General features: G+C 40.7%; 2 protein-coding genes across 6 annotated transcripts in view; one reads left to right on the top strand and one right to left on the bottom strand.

Moving 5' to 3' along the window:
• ERP44 (endoplasmic reticulum protein 44) overlaps positions 1-17147 on the bottom strand; it is a 49092-nt gene extending 31945 nt beyond the window's left edge. The window contains exon 1 of one of the 2 annotated variants that reach the window (XM_065667835.1): positions 16863-17147. In XM_065667835.1, coding sequence (XP_065523907.1) covers positions 16863-16919 — 57 coding nt within the window. In that variant the 5' untranslated portion in view covers positions 16920-17147. Of the gene's footprint in view, positions 1-16126; positions 16304-16862 lie in introns of those variants that run through there. The other variant, XM_065667836.1, reaches the window with a different exon arrangement.
• A 12-nt stretch (positions 17148-17159) lies between these two features.
• INVS (inversin) overlaps positions 17160-21936 on the top strand; it is an 86218-nt gene continuing 81441 nt past the window's right edge. For 2 of the 4 annotated variants that reach the window (XM_065667830.1, XM_065667827.1), the window contains exon 1: positions 17161-17230. The gene's annotated coding sequence lies outside the window, so the exon portion shown is untranslated. Of the gene's footprint in view, positions 17231-17305; positions 17482-21936 lie in introns of those variants that run through there. The other 2 variants (XM_065667829.1, XM_065667828.1) reach the window with 2 other exon arrangements.

Genomic DNA, 21936 nt, shown 5'->3' with positions numbered 1-21936 from the left:
ATATATTCCATCTTACATGACAGGCTGCAAACACACCAGCTGTTGTAATACAAAATACATACCAGTGCTTCTCACATGATGACTGGACTAGATACTGATGTTGCATGCAAGTCTAACATCTGCGGTGGAGTTTGCACAGCCTTCATGTGCACTTGAACTGCGAAACATAAATGCCTGAACTGTGGCTGTAAGATGACTACAGAGAAAACTAACAACTGAGCTGTGAAGTCCATAGTCAAAACTATGTAACAACAGGGTCTAGCAAAAAATATCCTATTGAGCAAGCCATCCAACCAGCCCATCACAGGAAACCCGTACTGGGGAAGCTCCTCTGAAGATGCTGGTGTTGCTGACTGCTGAGCAGCAAGAAGGGAGGACTCTACCTCCAGTCTTTGCAAAGAGAAGCTGTGCTTCTGGTCCTCATCAGTTAGATTATTCCCAGATGAGTGACACCTGATGGCAATCAGTGCAGATACCTCCCCATCACCCCCTGGGAAGCACATGGGATGACAACTTCCATAGTGTTGCTATGGGGAGGTGCTGATAGCAGTAGTTACATTTGTAATAAGGGTCAGTTAAGCATGTGAATGAGGCAGCATAGTTTTTGTTTGTACACACCTGTTGTTTTGTTGCAAGTGTTAGGATAGATACAACTTCTGTGCAATTGAAGCTGTAGTTATGATTAACAGTTGGAACATTGCCCTAGGCAATAAACGGCAGTATAACACAACATTAACTTCAATGGCCCTCATCTGATCTACCACAGACGACTTTGCAAACTCAGATGAGTCCCAAGGCTTCAGCTGCCCTGAAAGGTCTCAAAAACCTCTGATCATACCCTTGAAGACCACAGAGTTATTTACCCTGCTTATAATCTTGGACAACACTTGTTGACACAGAAAACCCACACAAGCCTCTAGAAAGCAGGAACTTTTTAGCCACTTTTCACAGTTCTACATCAGCATTCATACTCAAGATAGAATTTCTGCAGCAGGTCCTGTTTTCACAAGAGCTCAGCAGTTTTGACTTGTCTAAACAAACCAAGTGGGTAAGATACCAGTTTCTTAAACCCACATGGCTTTTCCTAATACAATTCTACAGTAGCCACACAAATCTTATCTAATAGGAAAAAGATACACAAACATAAAATAGATAAGCATATTATTAGCAATCAGGAAACAGGCTATATTATTCAGCAGATAAATCGATCAGTAACTGCAGCTGCATTTGTAGATTGCTACCATACACCTTAACTTGCAATGCAATTATGTAACTGCCAATCAAGACACATTGGTTTACTAACCAATAAAACCCTCCACTAGACTGATATGTGCAGAAAAAGTAAACTAAGGCTAATAGTTTTTTATAGCATGAATAAAATTTTTGATTGCTTTCTTAACTCTTATTATGGAAAAATGCGGTGAAAGCTAACAGTACTGAAACAAAGACCCAAACATCTTCATATATTGAAAGTGAAAATTAAATTAAGCTGTATATACTATTGCCCCTTCATGTTAAACAGAAGTGGAAAAATACTGAAACCAAGAACATCTTTTGCCGAAAGTTGCACAAAACCCAAGATAATTTAAATACCTTTCCCATTAGAAGAATGAAAATTTCTGTTTTGTCAAAATATATTCATGATCACTTTCCTAAACATTTTACACTGGCCAAAAATTGTGGGTGCCAAAATCTTTGCTATAAGTACATAAACTCGGGGTGGGGGGAGCATTCCTTGAAGAAATGTCAATAGATATGCGAGACTCACTTCAGCTGAAGCTTTTATAAAGGTATAATGCCTGCAAGCAAGAAAACACATCTTTTTGACCCAGTAATCTTGCTGTCCCTTGAGATGCAAGAAGGCTTATGATATGACTAGTATTAATATTTAACACGAAGGATTACAAATTCTTATTTGAATTGCTAAGAAGCTAAACTGTTTTGAGAATATTTTCTGACCTTTGATGAGGCCTGTGCTTGATACCCAAGGGCAGAAAGCAAGACTTCTGTTTGAGGAAATAATTTTGGAATGTCAGTCACACACTTTATAAAACAGGTATTGAACACATGTTCTTGAAAAACATACTGGCTAAAAGGAAAAGTCTTCAGATTTTTTACTTTTAAATGCAAACTTTGCATTCCGCTGGCCTACATCAGAAGGACAAAGCATAACTGTTCATATTTGTAACTGGGGAAAGAAAAATCCAACTGACCTCACAAGACAGCTACAAACTCACTGAAGAAAGCATCTAGCAAAAATAATTCAAAAGGAAAATGAGCTATGTAAGTACACCTGGAAACAATCCAGCTCACTGCCTTTATATTGGATAAGTTTAGCTATGTTTTTATACTCATACTTTTTAAGTGCTTAAACTACGAAAATCAGAAGGTTAAAGTAAGTAGTTATGAAAGAAAAAAAAAAGATAGTAGAATATTAAAATGCTGAATACTTGAGTATGAAATTGCTCAAGTTAAATGAGCATGTTTACAATCTACTCACACTCATGGTAACACTACAGAAAAATGACAAGTATAGACTAAAACAAATAACGCAGAAAACTTTATAGATGTACAGAATGCCTTCCTGAGGTGAAAAAGTCAGGAATTGAACACTGCATTCGCAAAGATAAAATTTAGCTTGTATGTGGGGAGGGAAGAGGAGTGGTGGTACATGCATTTTTACTCCTCTGGTCCTCAGAAACACTGTCAAATAAAACAAGAATTTATCAGCCCAGGTTCCTGGAAGTTTCTGAAGGCAACATTACTCATTATTCTACTGGTAAGTAACAGATCCAGTTTTGATCCTCACTTGAAGTTAGCATATGACTTGGCCACTTCTGCCAGGAGCTAGCACTAGTTGCTTCCAAGGAGTAACTACAAATTAGCTGACATTTATTCTCATTTTTTCAGATAAAAGATCTCAAAGCATTGCCTGAAATGGATAGTGCCCAAACATTATCCTCCTCTGACATGTGGCATAAGGCTACGCAAGCAGCCTTACACAAAACAAAATGCGTGGACAAACTCCATTCCATTCAGCCCCAATGGCAGACCTCTGCTAGGCTCCTTATTTCTTTTCCAAAGAGGAATCTTATTCCTTTTTCAAAGAGAAATTAAAAGTGTAACCAATCTCATCATCTGCTGGCAGAGTTGCCATTCAATTGCCACTCCACACATCCAACTAATGAAGTCCGCTGGTTATTCAGGAGATTTAGGTGAACCTTTTATCAACATTTTATTCCTACCAGTTAGTACTGTTAATTCTTTCATTGCTAAATGGTCTATAGGTTTAGCAGTATTTATTTTCCAATTTTACCATACTTTGCACACCACTTTCTTGCAAAAGAGTTTAACAGATTAACTGTTCACTACCTTAAAATTACACAAAAAGGAAAAAAAAACAGGCCTGCTGCATTTTAGTTCTTCACATCTTTATTTTTTTTAATTCACAAAACAAAACAGAAGTCCTCACTTCCAGAGCAATTTATCTGAAGAATGCAGAAAATCTGTTCTTGGAACATTATGATTTTTAATTAGCACTACACCTGCAAGGCAGTCAAAAAGAACAGACCTGATTTTCACTAGCTGAACTTTCCATTTACCTTTTTGTCCTGCTGGGAAATCCTAAAGGCACACAACTAAACCATCTTTCTCCTCTACCACAAAATCATTTTATGTTTGGCAACCAGCTCTAGCCTGCATCTAATCCAGACTGACATGTTGAAGTTACTACCTGAAGTCCTAGCCCCACAGGACTCTGCGGCTGACTTTCAGTCCCCAAGTACCTTTTTCTTTATGCATGCTGCTAATCTGCTGCTGCTCTGAGGTCTGCATTAAACTCCTGGACAACAGGAAGCAGACGGGTTTACAGCCTGCCGTAGGATGATACAAATTGAAAGCAATCCCTAGAGACAGCAATGCCAAAGCTGACAGATACTGTAAGAGCCCCTGAAGTTTGGCTTCAGAACCATCAATCAGGAGCATCTCACTGGCGGTGCTCCCAGAAGCTCTATAATGAACCATGAAGTTCAGAGCAGAGAGAGATAACAGTAAATAGAGAATGGTAGGGAAAAATAAAAAGAACATTACTGACTCTCTCAGTGAGAGCAGTTCAGCTCTTAATTGTCACCACTTGATTCCAGACTGTGCATGAACATTTTCATAATTTAGATTAACTGCTGCCATCCCTGTTGATTAAGGGGTTTTGTTAGTAATGTAAAATACTTTCATTGTAAGATCGAGACAAAACTATATTAGTTTAACACACCAATTAATGATCACTTCTGCGGTATATTTAAGTTCTCAGAGCAATTTTCTAAATTGGTACAAAAAAAAAAAAATCCTTTTCCTATTATTTTTCTGTAAGAGGCATAGCTAAAATTTAATCAGAGAAGTTTAGAACACTCAAAGGAAGCTCCTGAAAATAGATTTAAGGATTCAGTTACTAACTTCCATGAGAAGAAATAAAATCTATCTAATCATAGAATCATAGAATAGTTAGGGTTGGAAAGGACCTCAAGATCATCTAGTTCCAACCCCCCTGCCATGGGCAGGGACACCTCACACTAAACCATCCCACACAAGGCTTCATCCAATCTGGCCTTGAACACTGCCAGGGATGGAGCACTCACAACCTCCCTGGGCAACCCATTCCAGTGCCTCACCACCCTAACAGGAAAGAATTTCCTCCTTATATCCAATCTAAACTTCCCCTGTTTAAGTTTTAACCCATTACCCCTTGTCCTGTCACTACAGTCCCTGACGAAGAGTCCCTCCCCAGCATCCCTATAGGCCCCCTTCAGCTGAAACACAGATAATATATGTAGCAGAAAAGTAAACTCACTACTTTAGCATTGACAAACATTACAATTTTATAGTAATTTAGCCAAACAGTCCTATAACTGCACAGAGCTAGGTAGAGAGACCACCATATTAAAACAGGCAGCACAATTTTTTCCCCTCTACATGTCTTATCATCTACTCCCATTTCAAGTGTCTGACAGGAATACTTGGTGTAGATACATTTATTATTAATATTGAAGAGCTTTTTGCAATGAAAGTGTTGGAAACAAAACAATTCAAAGGCTGTCTCTGAAATGCCATTGACTGGACACTCCAAACCAGGGAACAAAAAAACCTCACAGCTAATGGTTCCTACAACTTAATACACAAGCAAAGGAGTTGCAGGATTGTCGTGTATGACTGATAATGATTCATAGCCACAGCAGTACCCCAATGGCCTGTTACCACAGCACTAAAGGTTCCCAGCAAAAATGGTAAGCTAACCTCTCAACAATTTGTGAACTATTTCTACAAGACACAAGATGTTCATTCGTAAAATCCGCTGCATAGATGAAAATTAAACCTCATCACAACATGCAGTTCAATACACTGCATTTTTTCCATAAAGCTATCAGTAGCAGAATCATGCACCCAAACACAACTTCAGGCTTAAGCCTGGGCACAAACATATGGCCCACTGTCTTTTATAGAAATGTTTAAGCCAGTCAAAAAGCACGAGGTGTGGCTGAAACAAAAGCCCCAGACATACAACCTTTCATTTATTTTCACTTGAACTTTTTTAGTTATTTCTCTTGGTCTGGAATAAAAAAGCAATCCCTAGTCAGGGCTGTAACACACTGGTTTCCTTGTCCACTTAGGAGGCAGCACAGTCCATACACCTACAAAAGATGCAAACAGGTATCTGAACAACTGTATTACTTCATGAATTATGCTTAAAGTGCTCTACATCCTCAGAAACATAAGCCTACCTGAAAGCTTGTTTGAGAGTTTTAAAGCCACAAATTCAGCTCCCTCCCCAGGAAACCACTGGAAACTCTGAATCTTTACATATTTTATTTACCAAGCTTCTTCTCTTACACAAGCAGCTAGAATTCCCCTCAAAAAAAAAAAAAAAAAAGGTGTACTTTGTGCAGCTTTTCGTGAAGTTAAACAAAAACCAAACCAAAACCCCAAACCAGCACAACTACATGATCTGATAACTCTTTTCTTTTACGTATCTACCAATGGCTCTGATTCTCTGGCAACACCGCCAGGATTCAATTTCAAGAAGTAACCAAGCACGTAAAATAATCTCAAAACTTATTAGCACGAGTTAAGCAGCTGTTGCTGTACATGAAAACCAGCATCCTGAAGTTTTTGAACTTGTTAAAGCTGTGATCCAGCAATAAATAAAAAAAAAAACATAGCTTGGTCTTGTCTTGTGAAGACTCTGGTAAGGCTAGCATAGTAGAACAGTTTGCTGCCCCTTATCACTAAGCCAAGGAACAAGGCCTGTTCTTTATTTCAGCCCCTGCTATTACACATAAAACCCAATACCAAAAACACATAGAAAGTTTAAACCTTGTAGGTGTTACACTTGTAACTCCATTCCTCCTGTCACAGATCATATATGTAATCTTGAAATGTAAATAATTTCTCAATACTCTGAGTGTCAAGATAAGTCAAAGCCATTTTTTCTCTAAAAGTATTTTGGAAATTATTTTGATACGTATCAATAAGTAAGAAATTTAGATAAATTTCTTATAAATAGCTGAGACTAAACAGAAAGCTTATTAGGAACTGCATTTTAAGAGCCACATGGATTGTTACAGAATGCAATATACTACCTGCTACTCACTATGCTCTTTCACAGGGTTTCCTGGGCCCTTTATTCTAGTCTTTACAGACAGAGCCACCCCAGGACAAGAAACAAGACTCAAGACTTTTTTCTTTTTTTATATTATGCATATATTCGTATGCATGTTTTGCTCATTCTTGAACTAGGAATGGAAATGGATATTAAAATAAAGCCAAAATTTTTTAAGGCATTCTTGTGGAAGAAATGCCCATAGAATTCAGAATCTCTCCTTCAAAGCATAACCTTAGGGGAAGAAACCGAAAGCAGATGTAGTGTTTTTACAATCTGAAGGATTGAACATGTAAGTAGATAAATGAATTTTCCGTACTTAAATGCTCAACTTCAACACCTACTGACTTTTAGCCGCTTATTTTTTTTGTTAACCATGTAATCTGTTTGCAATACTGAACATATTTTCTCTCTTCTGCTCCAAAATATCAAGTTACCTATCTATCTCTTTGCAGTATCAAGCGAGGTGGGACAAGCCTGTTCCATTTCATCTTTCAGGCTGGAACTTGTGTTAAAAATAGGTATGAATTACTGAATGTATGAATTGCTGAAATGCAACTATAAGGGCTATCATAAACACAATCTGGCCCTCCATGACAGAAATACCTAAGAATCAATTTAGATAAAATGGCAGGCAGGTGGCACAATGAAATTGCAGTACTGGGAGAAATCTGCATTTCACATTCTTATCAGCATTTATAGATGAAATATCACAATCCTGTAATTCCAGAGGCGTAACACCCATGCTGCTTTTAACTATGCAACTGAGACACTAGGTTAAAAAAGAAAAAGGCAGTAAAAGTGATAATTGGACAAACAAAATACTTAAGTGAAAAACAAAACTAGGGTCATTCTCCTCACCCAGCCACCCAAAGCGAAGCAAAACATGCTGGTTTAACTGCCACTCTAAAGACAACATAAGGGAATATAAGTGGACAAAGCAGTCTTTGATAACATTGCTTCAATTGCTTATTTGTACTTCTGAATAACAAAAGCAGTTTGAAAGCACAGAAGCACAGCCAGCTTGATTTGGCTCATCCTTATTTGATGCTGAAGGCAAGGATGATTAGAACTAAACAATTGATCCACACTCCCAGCACAGAATGGCAAAAGTACAATTGTACAACAAATGTATAAGCAATTAGCAGTTCAAGTTAAATTCTTACCATCTTACAGTTTTAGCATTACATGGATAAACAGCCTACAATCTCAACAATTTCTTAATCTCTACAAGCTACACCCTGCAATCTCAGCCAAAGCTAACCCACACATGAATATACATGCAGCCACCTCCATTTATTAACTTCAGACCTAGAACTATTAGCAAAATACTTCCACTATCACCAAGACCCTCCTTGTGCTACAGATTACTTTTTTCTTCCTTTATCATGATTAGGATGCCACATTTCCTCAGATTACCTCCAAGTATTTCAGCAGGAGGTTGTTTTGTGCATCTGAAAATGACTACAGCACTTTGTGACACAGCCACCTATAGCATATGAAGTGTTTGTCCATACATTAAAACCATTTGAGACTCAGTCCTCTGCTGCTGCTCCTCCCTCTTTCTGAGGAATAAAAATGAGGAACACCTTAGGATTTCAAAATTATAAACTTTCTAAAACACAGTGGGATTTTATTGCCTCAGCTTCCTATTTCCTTACCATAAGAACACTGACCTTCAGAAAAAATCCATTTAAAACATCTTCTAAATTCATGCGACTTTCTTTTCTTCATTCCAGGCAAATGCATGATGCACACTCTACAAGCTTTCATTGTGTACATGCAAATTACCAATCATATATACTAAAGGTCACTGGCAATCCATTAGCTTATTTCTAACAAATGCTTTGCCTCAATTTTTAGGTTAGTATTTATTTTTTGCTACCTTAAAATAACACATTAGAAGGGATAAGATATTTCTAGTACTACTTATTTGGAAAGATGAATCCAGAGCTGCATTCCAACTGAATTTCAACTAGGGGGGAATAATATATTTACAATTAATCCACTGGCTATCCTCTACACAAAAAACATTGATTAAAGTAACGCTGCCTGAACTGAAGAGAAAAATTCACCTTTGGGACCATAGCAGCATGCAGCTTGAAGAATGAGTTGCTAATTTCAGACTCTACAGAAGCTATTTTCTTTCTGCCCTAAACAGCTGCTAAAGGCCTGCACATATGCAGTCAATTTATCCTGGATAAATCTGGACAGCAGAAGAGTAAATAATGCAGAGGACAGGACACATGCCTCAGATATTTTGAAATGCACAAAAGGACATGGTACAGAGATACCCAGTGCTGGTTTACCTCCCACAAGGATTATTAACCAGCTTCATTCTGACTCCCACAAAAATATTCAAGTACTCAAGACTGGTCCTAAAAATAATAGGAACACACTCACATGGTGCAGTGCTTGTACTGGTAGCAAGTATCAGACACCCTGTCTCTGCAGTTAACCAGCTTACTGTTCTCAACACAGATTACTCCTGCAACCAAAATCCTCAGCTTAAACCACGACAGGTATCACAGCTATGTATTCGCTGGTTTTAAACTAACGTTTGCTAGCTATGCAACACTAATTATATGTACATATTTGCACTGTTTTAGCAAAGTCTGCTGTCCTATGTTGACAGAAAAAAAATACTAAGGAAAAATAAAAGAGCCTCTCCCCCCCTACAATTATACATTCTTAACCAAAGCAGTCTGAAATGTCATTCAAAGGTAATTCCTGAGAGGGCCACAAACTCTGAGCTCCCTTCACTAATTAACAGATCATTAGTAGGAGAGAGCCCCTAATTGTTCACCCCCTGCACCACAGACGGTCTTAATTACCTTTGTGAAGCAACCAATTTTTCTTTCAGTCATTCTGTCCAAAATCCCAAGTGAACTGACTCAATAGGGAAAAAAAAAAAAATAGTATTTTCATATACACATTTATGAAAAATCATAATTTTTATGACTGGCAAAGAATTTAGGGTCTAAGTGTTTCCAGCAAGATCTATGAAAGAATTTCAGTAAACTGTAAGAGACAGAAGTGATAGACAGTGACTAAAGGACCAAAAAGCTCTTCTTGGGATTAAAATGTAGATACATAACTGAAAAGCTTTCCCTTTGTGAAGCTTCTGAGAAAGTTAATTATATCATCACTTCATAATCACGACAGCTATGGCAAACAGCAAAAACACTATCACAGCTGTTGTTTTCTTTTTCAAGACCATTGGAACAGGCACCTATTCCTTGCCTTTCAAAATACTTCCTTGCAGAGTTCCTAATGAACAAGTTCTCTCCATGTTTATGCCCAATTGCCACACGAATCCACTTGGAGACAAATGTAAGCTTTACTGCCAATTATCTTACAACAGAGATTAAATTGCTTTTCTTCTCGCCACTTCTCACAAACCTATAAAAACAAAATCCCAAAACCCCCTGAAATCCTTACAGACTATTTTTCTTTTTGGATGCACCTCAATGAAACACACATAGGAAACAATCACTGACACAAGAGAGGAGACACGCTAGTTGCAACAAGTATACCAAGGAACTTTGTAGGGCTTTACCTACTGCTCAGGTTCCTGTTTCAGGAACACCATTCAGGATACAAAGTTTCAGTGATTTCAGAAATCAATGCCATGGAGAAGTACCTTCTCTTGAAACTGAACGCAGCAAACCATATACCCAGAATCTCCCTGTGGGTTAACATACCCTTAATTTTGATCCCAAAGTGAACCAGCTGGGAGACCCCAACACATAAAATGTGATAACTCATGAATTCCTGAAAACAAGCCATTGGAACCTCCAGTGTTTCATTTCCTCACCACTGCTGATTTAACTTTCAGATACAGGTTACCAATGGTTTGGGCTCTCACTTAACTTCCATCTATAATCTATACAATACTTATTTTTTGATAGAAAACCATATCTTGCAGAACTCTGAAAAAAAGTGGCAAGAACGGAACACATTCAGGTCTTAATAACAAATCAGTTCACCCATAGAACATTGCTCTGAAAGCCAAAAGGGCCCATGAGCACCTATTGATCTTCAAGGACAACATCTTCAAGGCACAAAACCAATCTGCTCCATTGTGCAGGAAGCAGGCATGGCAGAACACCTGCATGGGTTAACACCGAATTCCTGAATAAGTTCTTACTAAAAACAGCACACAGAAGGTAGAGGTTAGAAAATAAACACATAAATACTTGTTAGGACTATAGAAATTTTGCTTGAGCAGGCAGGATGAAATTAGAACAGCACACCTCCGCCCAAAAAAAAAAAAAAAAATTAAAAACCTGAAAGCCAGTAAATTAAGAAAAAAAAAGAAGTTAATCAAACCCCTAAAATCTTGGTTATGACCATTTTTAGAAGTTAGTAATATTAACTGCTCAAACAATCTAAGTTTTGAAAAAGAATATTACATACATTTCTATTTCTTATACGTTCTATTACATACGTTTGCATATTTCTCATGAACAAAGATATATCAGAGAGGAAAGAAGTGCAAAGAGAACTCTCAGAAGGAAATCTGATCTCAGTTCCCTTCCTAATCCTTTACAATGCATCTGCTCTACTCTTTCTCAGAGGAGCTGTCTCCAGTTTAGAGTTCTGGCAGAAAACATTCTTTAGGTTCTGACATCTACACCCTATACTGCTTTTGCTTACATTCCCAAATGTTACTATGGTTCCTCCTCTAAATAACTAGAGTCCTCTCTCAAATGGGACGGCGGAGAGGAGATGTATTACTAATGCATCCAAAACCACTCCATTATCGAAGAACTTGAAAAAATACATATAATATATACTTGAATATATTTCTAAACTGTCCCGATATCTATCTATATATATAGATATATATAGATATTTATATAGACTCTCTTCAATATATACATTGAATATGTATATTCAAAATATATATATTGAATATATACTTGAATATATCTCTAGACCCTCTTGAGCTTTTGAAGTATAAAATTTACAGCGCATTTGTATACTTGCTTTTCGTGTGAGAACTCCCTCCTTTCAAGCAAAGGAAGTATCTGGAATCTATACAAGTGAGGCTTACATAAGAGCCTGCAAGGGGCACAATTGCTCCTCCTGAATATTAGCATATAAGCCTTAAGTATGTCAAAAGAAATAAGTGTGATTAAAACACAAGGGATAACTCTTGGGCATGTATAAGAACAACCAGTGGTAGTTCTGCTTTCCCAAGATAGCAGCATGAGGACCAGCATTTTGCGTAAGCAAGCTGTCCTTCCAAAAAAGAAGAGAACAGCAAGTCTGTCAAAAGAAAAGTCAAGGAGTGTGTCACCACAGAATTCTTCAGCTGCCAGCAACAAGATTTCTGACATCCTACCATCAATAACTCATATTTTCCAGCATTGTCCAAGTTTTCTGTTTGAAAAATCAGTTAAGTTTCACCTCTCTTCCCTCCTGAGCACTCCAAACAGGAAACTTGCCCAACACATGGCACAGCAAGAATTCAATTCTTCATAGCAACAGTATAAGCTTCCCCCGCTCCTCACCCCCCCAGCCTAGAGAAAGATCCTCAGTTAACTACTGTTTCACTCTTTAGAGGTCATGACAGACAATGGACAACTCTGAAATGCCATGCTACTCTCAAAGGCAATCTCTTTCATTGTATAAGGTTCAGCGGCCTAAAATTTGTCTGTAACTACAATCTTTGACTAATGCTCAAATGCAGATGATTAACTTTTGAGCAGGATTCCAGACTATAAAACTTGTTAATACATACACAAAAAGAGGCAAATGTATACAAATACGCTCTATACATAAAATATACAGAGTTCAGTTTCTCTTTGACGACTTACTATTAACTACAGCATTAAAAATTAAGATAAAACAAATTTTATTTCATGTTACTTTCACTATTTGTGTACTTGGTGTCATATTAGCAAGACATGACAGGCAGTGGTAGTAGAAAAAGAATATTATCCTACAGTATTTTTTCCAATGAAAAGTTTAATAGGGAATTCAAAAGTTTGACTACTGCCTCTTCTAAGTCACTACTCCTAACAGCTGCAATTACATCTCTATGTATGTAGTATTTTGAAAGCTTCACTAAAAATATTAAACATGATAGTGCAAGATCAACTGTAACACTAAATATTATCTTGTCAATGATAAACTGCATTATAAGGAAGAGCGTACAATCAACAGTAGGGCTAACAAATCATAAATTGAACATACACCAGGCTTCAGTAATAACCCCAAGCAAAGAGAAACTACTGCTTTGTTAGGTGACTAGCTAAGCTTTGACTCAGAAAACACTCCAACATTTCACATTCTCAGAATACAAGAGGACAATTATGCTCTTCCAAAAGGTGTTGCCAAATATATTAAGAAATAGGTGTTCTCAGTGTGCCCACAACACCTTTTCAAACAAGCCATAAAGAAAAGCTAGAGTAGTGGCTTTTTGAAACGTAATAAACCTCCACAGTTCAAAGTGCAACAATTGGGAATTCCTTTTACAGTTGTCTGAGGAGAAAAAAAAAAAAGAAAAAATAAAAAAGAAGAAAAGAACAAAACACCCACAGAGAAGTTCCCCCTTCATTTCCTTCACTATCAGTTGGTGATTGCTCTTGACACATCTATTGCTTAGGGACACTGCACATGAGCCTCACAGTGAAGTACTAAGCACTATGAAAAATGTCTTTCTAAATGCCTTTCAAGCATACGCAGAAGCAGTATGTGCAACAGAGTGCCTTGTTCTGGAATTCCCTCTATAGGCAAAATATACGCATCTGCAAGTAGAGGCAAACATACAGAACGACTGGTTAGAGCAAAGCCAAAGAACCACACCTTGCCTTAGAGGAGAATGTGATTATCCACTGTCCCGCCAGCATTTATTCTACTGTCTTGGATTCATCTTAAAGATCTGTCCTACCCAGTATTAAGCAATATACCAACACTGCAGAAACATCTTAATCTACAAGTACAAGGTGACACACAACTTTATTACATATCTCTTATTCATAGAATAGTTAGGGTTGGAAAGGACCTCAAGATCATCTAGTTCCAACCCCCCTGACATGGGCAGGGACACCTCACGCTAAACCATCCCACACAAGGCTTCATCCAACCTGGCCTTGAACACCGCCAGGGATGGAGCACTCACAGCCTCCCTGGGCAACCGATTCCAGTGCCTCACCACCCTAACAGGAAAGAATTTCCTCCTTATATCCAATCTAAACTTCCCCTGTTTAAGTTTGAACCCGTTACTCTTTGTCCTGTCACTACAGTCCCTGACAAGGAGTCCCTCCCCAGCATCCCTATAGGCCCCCTTCAGGTACTGGAAGGCTGCTATTAGGTCCCCATGCAGCCTTCTCTTCTCCAGGCTATTCCAGTCTTGCAATCAGCTGTACACAAGCTTCTACAGCCTCTACTCAGTTCCAGTGTTGCAGAGGCAGGGATCATGCCAGCCTGTGCTTCCCTCATCCTCTCTCTAGCCCCTTTTCATGTTTCAGAATTCCGGTACAATGCTAGCACATAAGGTTGAAAAGTTGAAAGGGAAAAGGGTTGTGCTGGGACTGACAGGTATCCCTGTAATGCTTTGTGCTACAACCTCCAATCCTCAGTGAGACCAGACAGAAAAGTATTAAAGCAAATCCCAAAGCCCTCTAAAATTTTAGTCAGCTCCTACTGTCAAACTTCTTTAGACAAAAAAACTTATTTTGGCATAATGTTGCACCTTTTCTTCCTTTTGCAGCACTTTAATTCCCCATCTAGAAAATAAATATACTTATCCAAAAGTCTGAAAACAGAAATATTTTTTAGCTTCATTGCTATTACTAAGCAAGACCTTCTCAGTAATCTATTTTCACACCTACATACCGTATTCTGTTTTGGGAACCACCAAGGTAACACTAATAAGCTCACTTATCCATGAAATATGCCAACTGCCGTGCTCGAAGAGTCTCTGCTAGATGGCATATACTTTGGACGAAAAGCAGAAGGCTCTCCTAAACCTTACCAGCTAGGTAAAGGTTACAACTCTGCTCTTAAGTATTCATGGCTGTTGGTAATAAGAAAAACAAAGTTACCAGAATTTTAAAGCTTATTTGGTTTACTTCACCAGATTATTTGAATGCCACAAGAAATCAAACACCAGACTTTGTAAGAAGTCTTCAGCTGTTTTAAAGAAAAAGGATCCCCTCCCAGTCTGCTGAAGACAACTTTCCCAAAACTCTTAACAAATCTACTAAAAGGAATGATTCATTGATTTGACCCAAGTATCTAACTAGGCGCCTTACAACACAGGGCCACATCTGATACAATGCTGAAGAATTACACAGATAACATTATACATCATTGTATTACCCCCCCCCCCAAACAAAAAACTCTGATCTGTATTCTTAATGTTTTATATATATGGCTCTTTTAAATCTCATTAGAAATAGGTTTAAACGACTCACACAGAAAGAAACAGCAACTAAAACATGGGGAAGCTTCAGATGTTAGCCATTTCCTGTTTTTCAGCTGGCAAATATAGAACTAACTGATGCATACTACATTTGCATTGACCAATTGTACCATGAAGAAAGAAAAATGCTTTCACTAACTCACATCCACTTTTTCAAACTTGTACTTGCCCATTTAAATGGCATTTTAAAACAGTACACGCTCTTTGATTATTTTCATTGAAGTCTGTACTAGGTGAAAGCCAGCCTAGCACACCAGCAAGTGTTTTAATGCACACACAGGTCTGGCTGGAAAATACTAGGTTCTTCACTTTAGTCTCTCATATAGTGAGCTAACACACTATAAATAGTCATATATATATAAACTTGTGCTTTTTTCAAACCCTACCAATCACATATATTTACTAACCTTAAAACTACAGAAAGTTTGTAATAATTTAACCAGAACTTATCCAGGCAGAAGTGCACATTTTAAAGGGATAACAAGTACTTGTTCTGTTTATTAAGTAATTCTCACATTTCTAACTATTTCATTCATTAATAGCTGTATTACTATGCACTTCCCTTTGGATTTCCAAAGTTCTATTTGCCTTCACCTCCAATTATTTATTTTCTCACTAATTTTATTCTTCCAAATATTTAAAATAGCTTAAATGCATTATCATCTTAAGCCCAAATCCCATTAAATCTACTCACACAAGACCCCTGTAGCTCTGCAAGTCGCTTAAGCTATGAAACGCTGAGACTGTCCCAATGCAACTCTGTAAAAGTATGAATCACTACATCTGCCTGTTTAAAAAGGCAATAGATGAAATGCAACACAGACAACTTATCTCCACGAAACACACACATCAGTGATTGCATTTGTGTACGTGCAAAGCCAGAAGGTGGCTTAAGTCATGCATGTAATGCCAGCTAAAAAAAAAAAAAAAAAAGAGTAGCTGTAGCGCCGTAGCCTGACAACTAAAGATAAATCTGACGGCTGTGCAAGACAGCTCGGGAAGTTTTCCCAGCTCCTGCCGCCGGGCTGAGCTGGGGTTACCTCACCGCAGGCGTGCTCCCAGGAAGGACGCACAGGCAGCCCCATCCTCGCTCGGCTACGGGAGCCCTCTCCCCTCTATTTAAGGGCAGCGGCACAGAAACACAAGCGATAAGCAGACTTCGGGGAGGCACGGTTCAGGCAGCGCTCTCCCGGCAGCGGCGGCTCCCCCGGGCTCACTCCCTCCCCTCACTTCCCCCCTCTGGCTCCTGAAGAGGGGAAGCACGACGCTGGCCTCCGCCATGCAAACACCGAGGCGAGACCCCACCGCCTGCCAGGCCAATGCCCGGAGCCCGCGGCGGCTCCTGAGCCTCGGCCCACAGAGCGCCGAGCCTCGGCCCACAGAGCGCCGAGCCCAGGCCCGGCCCGGCCCCACCCCGCCGCCGGCCCGTTCCGGGTCCGCAGCCTATCAGCCTCGGCCACAACACCGCGCTCCGCCAACCGGGGCCGCTCCCGCAACCGCCGCTCGCCTCCCCCATCCCCCCCGTTCCCCGCCGAGCAGGTGCCGGCGGAGCTGCCCCGTCCCCCGGCGAGCCGAAGGCCACCACCCGGTTCCAGACACATTCCCGGCGCGCACAAGCGGGGCGAGCGGGATAACGCTGGCGGCTGGGCGCGAAGAGCCCCAAGGTCCGTTGGCCACCCCCAGGCCGCTCAGGCCAGGCCGATGCTCCCACCGGCAGAGCCATGTCGGGCCGGGCGGGAGAGCAGTGGGGAAGGGACGCGGTGCCGGTTAGCTCACCAGGAGGAGGAGGAGGCAGCCAGGGTCAGGCAGGAGCGGGAAGATGGCGGGTCTCATGGTAGATCGGGCGCCCGGGGTGGGGAGAAACGCGGCTCCCACTCTCCGCGGCGGCTCCTCACTTCCCCCGTCGCCAGGAAACACCCGGCCGAGTTCCACCGGGGAGCCCCGCGCTGCCCGCCTCCACCGCTCACTTCCGGGTTCCCGCGCCTCACCGGGGCCGCCGGGAACCGTAGTTCCAGCCGCCTACCGCCTAGCCCTGTGTCGCGGCCCGGGAAGGGAGGGGACAGAGCGATCCCAGAACGCACCGGGGCTGCCCGCTGAGGGGCGGGACCTGGCGGCGGCGCGATGTGGAGGCGGGTGGGGTTGAGGTGAGTTACGGAGCGCGTCGGGGTAGGGGAGGGAAAGGGGGGGAAGGAGGTGGTGGCTCCTCTCACAGCTCGGGCGAGGCAGGGTTAACCCTTTCCTCCTTGCTGGCCCGGGTGTCCTGTGGCACCGCAGCCTCTTGCTCTCTCGATCAGGCGCTGGGTGCTTGTTACCTGTCCTCGTAGCCCGCGCGGGAGGAAGAAGGAGGTGTCCCTGCCAGCCCTCACAGAGGCGGCGGGAAGCGTGAGACAGCCCTGTTAGTGAGGCGGCGGGGCCCGGGCGGGTTTGGAAAGTTGTTCGCGTTTAGTTCGGCGTCTTTGGGGCTCGCCTTGGCCCGTCAGCCACGGGGCTGGGGGGGGCGGCACGGGCTCGGGGGAGAACGAGGAGTTGTGAAAGCTGCTTTCTGTGTGTAAGGCGGGGAGCGTAGCCTGAGTGAGAGGGCAGAGCCGCGGGGGAGAGGGAGGTTCCAGCTTTAAAACAGGGTTAAACCGGAACGTCATCATTCAGTTTGCATTGGACTCTTCAGCAGATTTGTGCGCTTTGTCACTTCCTCAGTTCTAAGTGCTAAAAAGAAAGAACGCCTAAAATCCAGTGTTTCCTCTGCCAGTAAAACTGCAGAGCTTACAGGGCTTTTGAGAGTTTTCAGAGCTGTCTCAAAAACACCGTGGAAAGCCGCGCTGTGTGTTCTTCACGTTTCCACTATGTACTCAAGCGAAGGGGGTGAAATGGGGCGTAACGCCATTTAAAAGAAAATCCTTCACGTCAGCTCTTTGCAAGTCAAACTCAATTTGGTGTCAGAGAAAGCCTTACGGGCTCAGACATCATGTGTGACACTGCAGAAATCATTTGGCCTGTCAGTTTTCTTGAGCTGAAAACACCAACATATATATAGTGTGTATGTATATATATGTGTGTGTGTGTATACAAATCGTGTAAATTTTTTATAGTCTGAATTTTGACCTTAGCTTCTGTCAGATCTGCTTATATCTACCTTAAGAACCTGTGCTCTTCAATCTGTAGAATATCCTGTCTTCTGAATTAATTCACTGTTGGAAAATACTATTTTTTTCATAGCAGTCATTCTTTACATGGAAATTGTATCAGTAAGATTTGACAGAGTGGTCTTGTTTAAATTTTAACAACCTCGAGTTTTGCTGAATAGAAAAATGATATCTGTATAATGCGAAGTAAACTTACCACAGTTTGGTATGAGATTTCACACACCCTGAAAGAGCTCTTGGTGTCCTCATGGCTGTCCCTTCATTTCAGGTGACTTGACAAAGCTAATCTTCTTCTACATGTTACCTTAAGGAAGAAAAAGTGAATTATTTACTTGCTTCCAGGAATTCAATGCATATTACAGATAATGTCATTTATGTAACTTTTTATAAGCAGATCTTCTAGTTATTTATTGTTGTTTTTCATCCCTTATGAATAAATGCCTCATTTTTTGTGAATGAGAATCTTTATTAACAAAGTTTTCCAGATACCACTTCATCTGCTTGTCATATGCATGAGAGAAGTACCTGAGGGAAGTTATGTATTTTACTTTTAGAGTGCCTCATAATATTTCAGAATGTCTCTGCTGCAGAATTAACTCTTTCAACTGAGTTATGATACTGTCCTGAGAATTGCTGTAGAAGCTGTTGGTTGCTTCTCTCACTATGTGATTGCTGACACTGTGCAGATACGGCTCTTGTTTTCATCTGGAAATTAGGAACATCTTTTGTTATTAATTCTCTTCTGTAAGCAGTCAGTTTTATGTAATTGTTGCTGTAGTTGGGATGCTTCTAGTGCTTTACCAAGTTTTTCAGTGTTTGCTGAATTTTATGCTGCTGCCCCTGATGTTTTATATTCTAGTTTGTTTGCAGAAGGTTAAAATGTACAAAAAAATGTAGCAAAATATATCAGTGATAATTTTGGGGAATGAAAACAGTATCTCAAAATTACAGTAAGTGAAATATTCCACTCAATAATGTAGAGTCCTGATGTATTTCCTGTACCCAGAGGAAGCTTTTGGGGAAAAGGTGAAGTTAAAGAAGTTATAGACAAGATGTACTCCTGTATACCAAATGCATGATAAACTCATAATTTATTATGTGCAGTTCTGGTGTCCTCAACATAAAAAAGGACATGGAACTGTTGGAACAAGTCCAGAGGAGGGCCACGAGGATGATCAGGGGCCTGGAGCACCTCCGCAGGAAGATAGGCTGAGAAAGTTGGGGCTGTTCAGCCTGGAGAAGAGAAGGCTGCGTGGGGACCTCAGAGCAGCCTTCCAGTACCTGAAGGGGGCCTATAGGGATGCTGGGGAGGGACTCTTTGTCAGGGACTGTAGTGACAGGACAAGGGGTAACGGGTTAAAACTTAAACAGGGGAAGTTCAGATTGGGTATAAGGAGGAAATTCTTTCCTGTTAGGGTGGTGAGACACTGGAATGGACTGCCCAGGGAGGCTGTGAGTGCTCCATCCCTGGCAGTGTTCAAGGCCAGGTTGGATGAAGCCTTGTGTGGGATGGTTTAGTGTGAGGTGTCCCTGCCCATGTCAGGGGGGGTTGGAACTAGATGATCTTGAGGTCCTTTCCAACCCTAACTATTCTATGATTCTATGATTCTATATGATAGATCTATCATAGATCTATCTCTGTGACCTTTTCCCTTCTTTTTCTTTACTCTTGTTCTTATTGCAGTTGAGTATTGTAGTTTCATTTATATAGGAGGCAAATTTCTATGGCTGTAGGAATAATTGAGCAGAAAAAAAATAATGGTTAAGTAGGGGGAGGAACTGTGACTCCTTGTAACTGACACTCAGTTTCATGTTGCCCCTTTTGGTTTCTCCAGATTTGCCTGAATCAGAAATGCCTCATCTGCTTCTATGCAGTATAATGTAGAGGAGGTAACAGATGGCGTAAACCATACTGCTAGGCTGGGAGAAGTTTGGCTTTGAATGAAACATCTCAGTTATATGTCCAAAAAAGTCAAAAAGGCAGTTTTGTTGGCGTAGCAGAGGATACTTGGGAAGCAGAGAATGATGCAAGTGTTTTGAATTATGTGGATATTCTTTATTCTCCTTAAAAGAAAACAATGATTACATGTAGCACTTGGAATGTTTGAAGGGCTGTTACACTGAGATTAAAACATTCATGCTTTATGTCTTAAAGTGTATTTGGACTTGCTGGGCTTGCATAAGCTCTGTCCACCCTCCATTGTCACGTCTGCACCTGCAGTTTCTTTGACTTTCTTAAGCACCAAGTCACGTTGAGCTGTTCTGTAATTTGTCATGGTGTATGATGGCAATGTTAGCCTGCCTTATGTGGCTCTAAAAGTGTAAATGTTGTTAACCTCTTGTCACATTATGCTCTTTGAACTCCTTTCTCTTCTCTGCTTCTGGAAGTTAACAGAGCCACGAATCCATTAATGACACACTTCAGATTATGGGAAGGATCACCTACTTATGTCATAAAACAAGTGTGTCAAAAAATGTTCGATGGCTTTTCTGAAACAGAGAGGTTCACCAAACTCACTAAGGATGGAGGCATTTGTGACTCCCAAGAGATGTTGAACGTCATCATTTTCATACTATTCTGAGGCTCATGAAGAGGAGGAGAGCAGTGGGGTAGGATCTCATTGTTCCATAGGTTTCAGATGACCAGAAATGATTCCAGAACTATTAAAGAGGAAAAAATACTTTCATAAAGTTACGTGAGGAGCTTGACCTCATGCTTCTGTGCCAGCGTGGAGTACACCAGTGCTAGTGTAGAATCAGCTATCTATTGTGCTCTAATAACTGGTCACTTCAGACAGGTAGAAATGCCATACATGCTTGCTGTTGGCAAGTTGTTTGTTGTGTGACTAGGGTAATTTCAGAAATAATTTTGTAGGGGTGTCTGGAACAAAAGTTGGGTTTAGGGAAATTGCTTGCTTTGTGAAAGTGTAGTGAGCCATTGCATGTTTCCCTAGCACGTGTTCTCTGGGGGGTGTTAAAGTTAGGCAATACCATACTTACTCTTGGTTCTGAAGTAACTCAGAGACAGCAGAGGGAGATCTGTGAACACAAGCAAGGAAATGTTCCAGTAGTGAGTTCTAGTATTTTTACTTAAAGCAACTAGCATCTCATGCTGTTCTAGTCACACCATTACTAGTTTGTGTAGGGGAGAGAGGTTGGAAGGTAAAGTATTATATTTCTTAAAACATGGTGAACCTACTTTCATGGCTCATGAAAGCTTAACCAGACAGAGTTCAGGGAAGGAGTGTTCAGTGATGTGGTTAAACGTTGGAAAAAGTGGCACAGGGTGCACTTGGCTGTCTGAGGACAAGATGAAAAGGCAGCTATTTAGACATGAGTGTGTTAAAAGCTTTCTCTGCTGTTACCATGTGGTATACTTTAGACAATGTCTGAGTTATGCGTGAGTGTTCTGTGCAGGGTAAACGCAGTATATTGATGTGGTGTTGAGCGGGTTTGCACAGCCACATGGTTCCATATTTGTGTTTATCCCGGGGATGCGTTTATTCCTTATTTGTGTTTATTCCATGGTATGAACTGATACCATGATTGTGCAGATGTTCTTTGAGTAAGTGATTAGATTAACCATGAAGTGTCCTGATTGATATTCTTATCAGCTCTGTAAGGGAGTTTGGAGCGTATGAAGAAGAGTCTACAACTATATTAAAGTGTTAAATTGTATTTGATTTTTTTTATTATTATTGTTTGCAGGT

Source organism: Lathamus discolor, chromosome 2 (genome assembly GCF_037157495.1).
Source record: "Lathamus discolor isolate bLatDis1 chromosome 2, bLatDis1.hap1, whole genome shotgun sequence".
Classification (NCBI taxonomy): Eukaryota; Metazoa; Chordata; class Aves; order Psittaciformes; family Psittacidae; genus Lathamus; species Lathamus discolor.
This window is presented reverse-complemented; position numbering and strand designations above follow the sequence as displayed.